Source organism: Zingiber officinale, chromosome 8B (genome assembly GCF_018446385.1).
Source record: "Zingiber officinale cultivar Zhangliang chromosome 8B, Zo_v1.1, whole genome shotgun sequence".
NCBI classification, from domain to species: Eukaryota; Viridiplantae; Streptophyta; class Magnoliopsida; order Zingiberales; family Zingiberaceae; genus Zingiber; species Zingiber officinale.
The window spans coordinates 60978953-60991940 of record NC_056001.1 but is presented as its reverse complement, the minus strand read 5'-3'; the positions used below and the strand labels follow the sequence as shown (position 1 = coordinate 60991940).

At 36.0% G+C, this 12988-nt stretch overlaps 1 protein-coding gene across 1 annotated transcript; it reads left to right on the top strand.

The window, feature by feature from the left end:
- Positions 1-8856: 8856 nt before the first annotated feature.
- On the top strand, positions 8857-9828 carry LOC122013882 (uncharacterized mitochondrial protein AtMg00810-like). The gene has a single exon (XM_042570094.1). It carries the CDS (start codon positions 8857-8859, stop codon positions 9826-9828), a length of 972 nt encoding a protein of 323 aa, XP_042426028.1.
- The last annotated feature ends 3160 nt before the right edge of the window (positions 9829-12988 follow it).

Here is a 12988-nt window from a genome sequence, read left to right as displayed (position 1 = left end):
GTCGACCTATCTAGACTTCACACCAGCTATCCGGTCGGCCCATTGACTTAGCTGGACTTTTCACCAACTATCCGATTGGCCCGTTGACCTAGCTAGACTTTGCACCAGCTATCCTGTCGGTCCGTTAACCTAGCTGGACTTCTTGCCAGATATCTGGTTGACCCGTTGACCTATCTGGTTAACTCCTGCACACTTGATAATATGATTAGATCACAACAATACCTAACTTAACTTATTTTTTCATTCATCAAAATCTTAGTTAGATCATTAGTGCAGCAATAACAGAATGTGCCCACGATCAATTAGAGAATGTGCCCACGTCTCGAGAGAAGTGCACACATCGCACACGAGGACACTATATAAAGGGGGTCCATACATCGGTGGAGGTATGCATTATTCACTATTCGTCTATTTACACATGTGTCTACTGTTGCTCCATCATTTTCCTCTTTTTGGTGACTAACTTGAACGTTGGAGGGGGAACGCCCGGGACCCCTTCCCTGGCTTGGCATTGATGTTTCTTGTGTTACAAAGCGGAGTGGAGTCTACATCCAGTCAACGCGACAACCACACCCCCAACTTGTTATCTCCATGATTTTCGTACAGGATCAACTATATTGTCGGCTTAGTTAGCCGTTTTCAGTCCAACCCAGGATCAAGACACTAGAGAGTAGTGAAAAGAATATTAAAATATCTTAAAGGGACAATAGATTATTGCCTCTATTTTCAAGGATCTGAGATGAGCTTGAAGGGATACATAGATGCAGATTGGGCAGGAGACTTTGATGATGAAAAATTCACATCAGGTTATACCTTCTTGTTGAATGGTGGCGTCATCTCATGGAACAATAAGAAACAGGCTTGTGTAGCACTGTCGATAATAGAAGTTGGGTATGTGGTTTGTGCAGCGGTTGTGCAAAAAGTTGTCTGGTTGAGAAGGTTCCTGAAGCATCTGAAGATTGCTGAGTACAATAGGAGTTCTATTATAGTGTACTATGATAGTCAAGTTGTTATAACTTTTTCCAAGAATCCTAAATATCACAACAAAGGTAAGCATATAAAAATTAAGTATAATTTTGTAAGGGATATTATTGACAAAAAAAGATAATTCTTAAGTATGTCCCTACACGTGTTGTGCATGCAGATCTTTTTACTAGTCATTGACTAAAGAGTCATTTCAAGGATACGTGAAGTCTTTGGGACTTCGTAATATGTAACACTTTGTAAAGACAATTGGATATATGAAATGTCATGATTTGTTCAATGTAAATATCTTTGTTACATTTGGATAAAGTCTTGGTGAGCATGTTGGCGGGTTGAGATTGGCCCACTCGCATGGATAATTATCTCTATTTATTAAGTATAAATAGAGGTAAGATCGTTACTTATGAGACAACTTATGTAGCTGTAAATAAAGATATACTCATAAGTTAAGGTTGTCTTGATAATTGTGTCAAGATGAGATCATTTATATGTTAATAATGATTGAAGTAAATGTATCCATCATTTATTGAACCTGTTGGAAGCCATATTTGACTTCATGAGTTGATTTCAAGATTAGACATTAGCTATGTCTAAATTAAAATATGTACGATGTTAAATTTGAGAAAAATATGCTCTTTTTTTAGTAAAAGAATAACCCCATAGCATGTGATTCTACCACACGCCATATTGTGACAATAAGGGTAGTAGGAGAATGAGTCCTTGATTTTTTACTATGTGAGACCCTTGAGATTATAAATTAATCTTAGTTTTACCCTAAATGATTATTTAGTTATTTACTTGAAATTCTAATTAGTGACTGCTATTTTAGCATGTAACCTATTGACTATGAATGATTCAGTTTATAGACTAAAAAAGTGACTGATTAGAATGAATATATTCTATCTAAAAAGGAAGATTAAGATAAATTTATATTTTTGGTATTTATTTACTGGTCGACTAATTATATTTTTTGTTAGGTATATAAAATATGATTATGAATAATTGTATTAATTGGAGATATGAAATGCTCTAGACATAATTATTGTTATGAGGATTAAAGATGTTCATATGGATGTAAATGATTTAATCTGATGTAAGGCAAGATATGGATATCTTTGATTCATTTGGAAGAACGATTAAATAAAGTGTAACAATTTTATTAGCATTGATCACTCAGAAAGTGGCTATGTAAGGTGTAACAATCTTCTTAGCATTAATTACTCAATATACTTGTATCGTACGAACTATTTCCCTAATGTATGAAATTGATATTCTTATATAGTATTTGTGACTTGATTTTTTATAGTCTTTTTGACTTGATTCTTATATAATCTTTGTGACTTGATTCTTGTGTAATCTCTGTGACTTAATTATATTTAATCTTTGTGACTAATTAGCCTTGGTGACTTGACTTGGATGAGTAACAGATGTTGGTAATAGGAATGTGCAAACGTGGGGTTGCCCATAATGCACACATTGCCCACATTTAATTAGGGCAAATTACTATACTACCCCTTGTAGATTCCCATTATATAAGCATCCAAGTCATTTATCCTAAGAGAGAGAAATAAAGAAAAGGCAAGAGAGAAAAGGAGAATGCCCAAGCAAGAGAGAGATTTGTTTCGTGGATCTATGAAGAATTTTCTGATTCTGTGTTCAAGCAAGAGAGAGATTTGTTTCGTGAATCTAGGAAGAGTTTTTTTGATTATGTGATTACTCTTCCGACGACAAGCATCATTCTTCTTAAGGGGATCGCTTCGGGAGATCATGGTAAATTTTACACTTTTTAAGAGATTCATATTTTATATATCATGCATTTCAGAATAATAAGATGATCTAGTTACTTGATTCAATCCAGTCAGGCGGTTTTCAGAATAATAAGATGATCTAGTTACTTGATTCAATCCAGTCAGGCGGTCTTGTTGGATGAGGTTAGTCAAGTTTCTCTTTTCCTTTCCTTTTACCTCCCTTTTCTTAGGAATTTTTTGTAGCTTAAATTCGTTTTCTTCTTCCGTCCGCACCGCAAAGGGAATAGGGTATAAGCCCATAGAAACATATCCACCAAGAGGACTTGTCGCCACACAAAAGTGACCGATTTTGGGGCTACTTGTTGGTGCCCATTGTTAAGCCCAACTGGGCTGTCTCCTGACCCCTTAAACTTCTGTTAATCTATCATTCATAATATATTTTTTGTCATCTTGATTAATTGCATGAGATTTATCGTCCTAAACTTCTTATATATAAATTTAATTTCACCAATTTTTCTTTATTTCAACTCCCTAATACACATTGATTTATCTAATTATCCTCATATTTTAAGTAAAAAAGATTTATCTAATTGTTCTATACATAAAGTCCAAAATAAGATATAATTCCTCTTAAATTTAGTATATTTAAATTAAATCTAGTATGTTTTCTATCAAATTGAGTACGATTATTTTTTCGCCTGATTAATTGATTGATATACTTTATTTTAATTAAATACTGAATTTAGGAAAAATTATATTATTATTTTTATGCAATAGAATTCCTTATTATTTTTTTATAGATATAAAAAGTCCAAAATGATATATAATTCCTCATAAATTTAGCATCATTTAATTAAAATTGAATATATCAATCGATTGGTGCAGAAAAAGAATCATGCTCAATTTGATATAAAATATACTGAATTTTAATTTAAACCAGAGAAAATTAATGATGAGAAAAATTCATAATAATATACCGCAGCTGAGTCTCGAACTCTAGATCACTGAGCTTGTGGAATTACTAATAAATTTTGAAATTATTTTTAGTGTGAATAGAAAAAAGAATATTAACGTAAATTTATTTTAGGCTTCATCAAAATTAGTTAATAAAGGGGGAAGATTTTTAATAAAATAATAAGATATGTTACATTCAGGAGGAATTATATCTCATTTTAGATTTTTTTACTTAAAAAATAAGGATAATTAGATAAATTAATATGTATTAGAGAGTTGAAGTAAATAAAAATTTATATAGAGTGAGAATAATTTTTTTTAATAATCACGTGATTGAGGAGGAAGTTGAGTGTGCTATTAGGTATTTTAGAGTCATTTATATTTTATCATTTATAGCACTTATATATTTACGTAATAAATTATACTCGTATATAATTAACTAGTGCTCCCCTTGGACATAAATTGATTTGGACCGATAAGAGTTACTCATACTTTCCTTCAACGTTTGAATAATTTATAATGAGATAGTAATCTTTTATTTATTTAAAAAATTAATTTAACGATGATATACTCAATAAAATATTCACACTATTATGTTGTGTTTACCCTTAAATGGGGAAAAGAAATCAGTAGTTGAAGAAAAGACTAGAGCCCAAAATCGTGATTTACAGTCAGGCCTGACAAGCTTACGTGCGCCAGATTTGCAACTAAGCCTAAGTTCAATCAAATAAAAGGCATTAAGTAGATATTTTTCGACAGAATATTAATTTTATCAGTAATCCTTAAATAAAATTATTTACGAATTAAGTTAAGATTATCGACAGAATAGCTAATTCCGTCGAAGAATTTTACACTCATACATTATTTTTTATCGTAATTTTATCAATAAATATTTTCACCGAAGGAATTATGATGAAATATTCTGTCGGTAATATAATTTTTTTTTTATGATATCAAAGGTGCTTAATTATAATAGGGTAAAGGATTAATTTTTGACATGTACATATTATTGGGAAAAAAAATTCCTTCCACCTACTAGCCAATATAGCAGTCGGCTATAAGCTGATCTCGTGAATTATCTCCCTTTACATAACTTAAGGACAGGCTATGAGAAGCGTCTGGGATGAGTATAATCACCTTTTGCTATAATGAAACAAAATGTAACTAACTAATTTTGACCAGTTTAATTCTATATAAGTTTTTCACCAACCACTGAGGTAAATTAGGAAGAGATCGCAGAGACTTATCCAAGCAGTCAGCGTTCTTAGAGTTATCAGCTCATGAGGGGAAAATTCCTACAATTCGCCACAGTTGGAATTCGACCCTTAGATGTTTGATTATCCACTTGAATGATCAAACCGCTACATCATTATCCCGGAGGCAAAAATTTAAAACCAATATATAAAAATGAAATAAAAGGTAAACCTCCGGGATAATAGTGCAATGACAAGGTACTTGCTTAATTTTTTAGGTATTTGTCTCAACTTCAGTAAATTAATGGATGAATTCTCTTAAAGGGAAGTTGACCTAAAAATACTGTACTAATGGGTCGTCTGTTGTGAGTGCTTCCCGATTTACTTTGATGACCGATGGAAAACTTTCATGGGACCGAGATTGTCACCCCCAAAATTAGTCAACGTAAGCTTAATATCTAATAACAATTGAAAAAAATGAAACAAGATGATTTTACTCATCTCGAATATCCCTTATGTTGAATTATAAAGTGATGTTTTATTTGGTTCGTAATTTTTAGTTAAGATTTAAATATTTTATTTTATAATTTGAAAGGTTAATCATTGTCCGAGTCTTTAATTAGGATAATCCTGTCCGAGTCTTTAAGTGTTTAGAATTTATCTTTGTGATCCTAATTTATAGGATCTGGTCTTACGTGATCCTATTTTATAGGATCTAGCGATAGTTTGTAAAGCCTATTTATAGGCTCCTTCTTTTCTGTTTTTCCTCAATGCAAGAGAGTTTTTATTATTCCATCGTCCAGTTTTTTATCTCTTAAAATTTCTTCATATCAAGAGCTTCTTCACGGTAAGTCACTTCGATATTCTTGGAGTGACGGAAGTTTCGTCGATTCTGGTCTTCTCTACATGGTATCAGAGCTTTGGTTATTTTCGTGAAGAAGGTTATTGCTCTCTCGATATGGAAGGCGCACTGGTCGTGTAGCGGGACTTGGTTTGGAATTGTTGAATCAGTCCAACTACCGGATTTGGAAGACGTGTATGGAGTCGTATCTAGTCGGTGAAGATTTGTGGGATGTCGTTTCCACTAATGGAGTTGTCGCTCCGGCAAATATCATCGAAAATGCAGAAGCGTTTAAGAAATGGAAGCAACAAAATGCCAAGGCAGAATTTGTTTTGAAGAGATCCATTTCTCATGGAATATTTGAGCATATAATCGGATGTGAGTCTGCTCGTGAAATTTGGCAAACTCTCGATCGATTGTTCAATAAAAAGAATGAGGCTCGGTTGCAAATGCTCGAAAATGAGTTGGCAGTTACGAAGCAAGAAGGTATCTCTATTTCTGAATATTTTCTCAAAGTAAAAAATTTATGTTCAGAAATCTCTCTTATAAATCCTGAAGAACGAATCTCGGAAGCAAGAAAGAAGCGATATATTATTCGTGGTCTTCAACCTGAGTATACTCCGTTTATCACTTTAATTCAAGGATGGGCTCAACAACCATCACTAGAAGAACTTGAAAATCTTCTCTCGTCGCAGGAATCATTGGCCAAGCAAATGGCTACAACGAGTATTAAGGAGGAGCCAAAGAGTGCCTTGTTTGTTAAAAAAAGGCAATTTTTATAAAGGAAAGGATAAGATAGAAGAAAGTACTCCAGATCATTCAAATGCACCTAAGAAGACGTTCAAATGTTATAGGTGCGGCAAACTCGGTCATATTAGAAAAAATTGTCGAGTTAAATTAAAGTCAGAAAATTATGCAAATTCGGCCGATGTGGACAAAAAGCTTGAAAAAGAAGATGATTGGAAGAATTGCTTTCTTACTGATATTGTTGATACTCAACGAGGAACATGCTTAGTAGCAAAAGAAACTTCTCACACAAAGCATCCAACCAATAATGAATGGATTGTAGATTCCGGTTGTGGTCATCATCTTACAGGAGACGAATCAACTTTTTCATGCTCTCAGTTACATGATAGCGGCAAGGGTATTATCACCGCTGATAATACAATTCATAAAATTCAAAAAGAAGGCACCGTTGTTATTGACAATAATCGTGGAGAATCAATAACACTAAACAGTGTATATCACGTGCCTGGGATACAAAAGAACCTTTTCTCTGTTGCAAATGCGGTGGATGCTGGAAATTTCGTGCTCTTTGGACCGCGAGATGTGAAGTTTCTTCGGAACGTCAAAGAAATTAAAGCCGACGTTGTTCATACTGGTACGCGTGTGAATGATTTATTTGTTCTATCTGCATCAAATTCATACATTGAAAAGATGAGTAGCAATGATGATTCCTCTTTGTGGCATGCAAGACTTGGTCATTTAAACATGACTAAGCTGAAGGTTATGATTCAAAGAAAATTAGTTGATGGTTTGCCCGATCTATCAAAAGTTGAGGATGAAAAAATTTGTGAAGGTTGTCAGTTTGGAAAGGCACATAGACTTCCTTTCAAAAGTTCAAATTCACGATGCACAACTCCTTTGGAACGAATACATAGTAATTTGATGGGTCCCACTCTAACTGCTTCTTATTCCGGATGTCACTATATGTTGCTGTTTGTGGATGATTATACGCGGTTCACATGGGTTTATTTTGTGAAACACAAATCAGAGGTATTTTCAAAATTTCTAAAATTCAAGGAAACTGTGGAAGGAGAATTGTGTAGAAAAATCAAGATTTTACGGACAGATAACGGAGGAGAATTCTGTTCAAATGAATTTTTCTCATTTTGTCGAAATAATGGCATTAAAAGAGAATTATCTTGTCCGGAGACACCACAACAAAATGGCGTGGCTGAGCGAAAAATTAGACACCTTGTGGAGACCTGCAAGTGTTGGTTGCATGCGAAGAATTTATCCAAGGCATTATGGGCAGAAGGCATAAGCTTATGTTATTAATCGGGTGCCACTCAGATCAAGCAATAATAAGGCACCTTATGAATTGCTTTTCGATGCTAAACCAAACGTGAAGTATCTTCGAGTCTTTGGTTCAATCTGCTATGTTCATGTGTCTGATTCTCAAAGAAGTAAGTTGGATGCTAAAGCAATCAAATGCATTTTCGTCGGTTATGACGAACAAAGAAAGGGCTGGCGGTGTATGGATCCTACGACTAATAAATGTGTTGTTTCTCGCGATGTTATCTTTGATGAGATTTCTTCCCATGATTCTGCAGATATCAACAAGGAAGAAAATAATATGATAACTTTGCCATTATTCCATTTCTCAGAAGACATATCTAAAGAAAATCAAGGAGAAAAGGAGAGCTTGTGTCCAAACCAAGATGATGGCTCTCAGGAGGAAATAACCAACCAACGCCCGAGACGAAATATTGTGCGACCATCTCGTTATAGAGATGATAATTTTGTTACAAATTTTTCTTGCTTATTTGCTAATCCTATTGATGATGATGAACCTTCCTCTTATGATGATGCTAAAGGAGTAAAAGAATGGGAAGCTGCTATGAAAGAAGAAATGGATGCCTTGTAGAAAAATCAGACATGGGACTTGGTTCCTAAACCTCCTGAAGTGCAACCAGTTTCATGCAAATGGGTCTTTCGAATAAAGAGGAAGGCTGATGGGAGCATAGACCGATTCAAAGCAAGGCTAGTAGCTCGAGGTTTCTCTCAAAAGTACGGGGAAGATTATGAAGAAACATTTAGTCCCGTGGCAAAATTGACTTCGGTACGTACTGTTCTAGCACTAGCGGCTAGCCTGGATTAGAAATTGTGGCAGTTGGACGTCAAAAATGCCTTCTTATATGGAGAGTTTGATAGACATATTTATATGGATCAACCGCTTGGATTTGTGTCCGAGTACCATCCGGATTTTGTGTGTAAATTAAAGAAGGCCCTCTACGGATTAAAGCAAGCTCCACGTGCGTGGTACGGAAAAATTACATAATATTTAAGATTCTGTGGCTACGCAACTTCTGAAGCAGATTCAAGTCTCTTTATCAAGAAACGTCAAGGACTCATGGTGATCGTTCTGTTGTATGTGGACGACATAATTCTAACAGGCAGCAATTATGCAGAGGTCACTCGTCTTCAGGAAGAACTTTCGTTGCGATTTGATATGAAGAAACTTGGGGAGCTTAGTAATTTTCTTGGGTTGCAAATTGAAAATCTGGATAAAGGAATTTATGTGTCTCAGTTCAGTTATGCTAAACGACTCATTGAGAAATTTGGTTTGATTGATGGAAAGAAGCGATCTACACCACTTGATGTAAATACAAGACTTCATCGTGACGAAGGAACATGTTTGTCGGACCCTCGTCCCTTTCGTACACTTGTGGGGAGTCTTATTTATTTGACAATAACAAGGCCGGATATTGCCTTCTCTGTTGGTATGGTCAGTCGATACATGCAAGAGCCAAGGAAGCCACACTTCGAAGAGGCTAAGAAGATCTTAAAGTATGTTAATTCTACTCTTAACTTGGGTCTACTCTATGAGAAGGGTGTAGAGTTTTCTTTACAAGGATTTGCAGATGCTGATTTTGGTGGAGACTTGGATGATCGGAGATCAACTTCTGGTTTTGAATTTCTGCGAGGAGCAACAAGTATATCATGGTGTAGCAAAAAGCAAAGTTCAGTATCTCTATCCACGACTGAAGCAGAGTACAAAGCATCTGCTCAGGCTGCTCAAGAGTGTATGTGGCTTCGTAGACTCTTTGAAGATCTGCACGTACCCATTGATCAACCCATTCCTATTCATAGAGATAATCTGAGTGCAATCAAACTTACGTCTAATCCTGTCTTCCACGCGAGGACAAAACATATTGAACTTGAGCATCATTTCATTCGTGAGAAAGTGCTCGACAGAATTATTGATATGGTCGCAGTTAAGAGTGAAGACAACATTGCTGACATTTTTACAAAAACACTTCCAAAGGGTGCATTCGAAGATCTGCGATCAAAGCTCGGATTAGTTCTGAGAACATCACTTTAAGGGGGAGTGTTGAATTATAAAGTGATGTTTTATTTGGTTCGTAATTTTTAGTTAAGATTTAAATATTTTATTTTATAATTTGAAAGGTTAATCATTGTCCGAGTCTTTAATTAGGATAATCCTGTCCGAGTCTTTAAGTGTTTAGAATTTATCTTTGTGATCCTAATTTATAGGATCTGGTCTTACGTGATCCTATTTTATAGGATCTAGCGATAGTTTGTAAAGTCTATTTATAGGCTCCTTCTTTTATGTTTTTCCTCAATGCAAGAGAGTTTTTATTATTCCATCGTCCAATTTTTTATCTCTTAAAATTTCTTCATATCAAGAGTTTCTTCACGGTAAGTCACTTCGATATTCTTGGAGTGACGGAAGTTTCGTCGATTCTGGTCTTCTCTGCACCTTGTCGTTGACCTTATGATGAAATGAAGAAAAGTAAAGTACAGTATCAAATGACTTTTTAGGTAGTTGGATATTTAATCCTAAGATAATGAACTCCATTAAAATTTATTTTTATCCAATGAAATAACTCCCTCACCCGATACTACCTCTATACCTTGAGGATAACTAGGCTAAAGTTCAAGCTTGCATACCTTAATTGTAGCCGCAATGCATAGTCAGAACTCGCAAGTATAATTCACAACTTGGTTGTGAGCTTTCACTAGTCGCGACTCAGAACTAGACCCGAGCTTACAGAAACTTAGGACATCTTGAGCTTTATGTGAGTTTTTTTTTTAATGTCATATGTGTCACCTCAATCCCATTTAAAAAAATATAAAAATCTTTCCTTCTCCATAATCAAAAAGAAAACTTTCCTATAATTTCTTTTTTCTCATGAACTTTATATTAGCATTTTTTTTATATATCATTAATTATTAGTCTCACTTATATTGTTACTTGTACGGTTAATTTTGATATGAAAGAACCGCTTTAAATAAAATTTAACTATCACGTTTAAACTATAAACCTGAAACCTTCTCTACAAAATGGTTTTTTCTTTTCCCCCAGTTTTTTTTGCATTTTACAAACCTCCCAAAGATGCCCTTGGTTGCAATTCGCGGCCAGACTAGAGCTCGCGGCTGCCACAGTCAAAATTCATAGCCATGTTAGAGCTCACGACCGCCGTGATCCCGAGATTCGCAACTAAACTGCAAGCTCATGGCTATCATTCTCTACCAAACCATGTTGGACCTCTCATAATTGCGAATTGCGAGTTGCTCGTGACGACTCCTGAATTTTGCTACGAGTGCTGAAGACAAAAGGATGAAAATCTAAGAGGAAGTGAAGGGAAAAAACCGCCAAAGAAAAGAAGAAGAATATATATTCCAAACAAAAGGTAAGGGGAATCATATAGAATTTGCCTTCATCTATCTCAATCATTTCAGACCACCATTCAAAGACAAATCGAACTTGTTCATCTGCATCAAATAGAAACTTACAAGCTTTATAACCTTTTCTTTTTCTCCAGATCTTCACATTTTGCTTTACAGATCTCTCTTCCAATCCAAAAAAACCAAGTAACACAAGGAAAAGAGAAACAAAGAAAGAAAAGAAAAGCAAACTGTGCACCAAAGAAACAAAAAACTCTTCTTCTTTTTTCTTCCAGTCTCTACGCCTACATCTAAAGACTTCTTCTTCCTCGGACGGCACCGGCGACCATCTCCGAGGAAACCGGCCGGGGACACGCTTCGGTCAAACGTCCCTCCAGCAGACGAGCATGGTGACGCAGCGGCGCATGATGTAGAACCGCGCCCTCTGCTCCTTCACCAGCCTCGTGCACCGCCTCGAGAACGAACGCGCCGCTCCGGCGCCGCCGCCTCCTCCTCCTCCTCCTCCTCCTCCGCTCCTCCTGCTCCCCTTCCTCGATGACGTCAGCTTCCACTTCTCCTCCGTGCACATGATCTCCATCCCTATCGCTCCCACTGGAAAACGGAGACAATTAACAGGGGCAACTGGGTCGGCAGAGGAATCGGGGGGAGGAGGAGGCCGATTTATAATCCATCTGAGACAGTAGCAGGCCCACCACCACCTCCGGTGTCTGCTTGTGAATTTTGACTGCCATTAATGGGCGGCCCTTGGAGCACGAATGACAGGAGAATTTAGATTACTCCACCGAATCCAATCTAACTATCTAAGTCGGCCGGTTGGTTGGATTATATTAGATACTCTGTACGTGGACCGCAGTCAAAAGGGTGAAGTACCGGGGCAGTGTTTTATCGAGTCGGATTCCCGAAAACGACATGGTGCCCGAACCATTTTAAGTCAACCGGACCACTTCGTCTAGGCTCGAGCTCACCCTAGCTAGCCCTCTCTACGACCTCGCGGCTGCCTTCGATTGATTATCTACCATTCCCCTTCGAAGTAAACTAGGCATTAATCTTACATACATACTACAATTCTCTTCGAAGTTAAGCTTGTTCTAGAATTGTTATTCTTATCGACATAGCATCTGTCTTGCAGGTGAGTGCAACGCCTACGTCCACCATTGGATGTGATGTATGTTTTTGGATATACGATCGTCGATCGACTTAATAGATAAACATTATTTGTTCTATGTGACTCCCTACTTAATTGTCTGTTGTTGTTGCTGGCCAAGGAAGTGGAAATGTCACCCGACAGACATAGTGTTTGGTCGTAATGCTCGTTGATATATCTTGCACATTGCACTTGAAATATCTGATTCGATTTTGATACCTTGTTCAAATATCGAAATATTTATTACTACACAATGGAGTAATATGTAACCAATATAACTTTATTTTTTTTTTTATTTCAATAGGTAATATGCTTGTTTTTTATTTGTTATATATATCTCTCCAGTGATCGCAAATCTTTATAAAAATTAATAAAAAATAACAATTAGGGAGAGACACGATAAAGGAAAAGGATTGGCCTTATCATGCTTATGGATTGGGGGAAGATAAGGTAGGGGCTCCCTTGTCCGCCATGTGCATTTGCAATGTCTGGTCGGCAAAGAAGAAAACACTCCCACGTGCCTCGAGCTACTTGTAAATTGACATTCATTGTGATTTATTTTTTCAGTAATTCAGTTAAGGATGATTAATTTTGTATGATTAATTTGGTCCTATAACAAATTTAGACTCTATCATTGCATTCTGTCCTATAAATTAGGATTTAATTTTTATATGTCTGAAAAATTGGG

Bases quoted from the DNA above. Each gene is read 5' to 3' on its own strand.
- LOC122013882 (XM_042570094.1), top strand. From the start codon at position 8,857: ATGGTGATCGTTCTGTTGTATGTGGACGACATAATTCTAACAGGCAGC.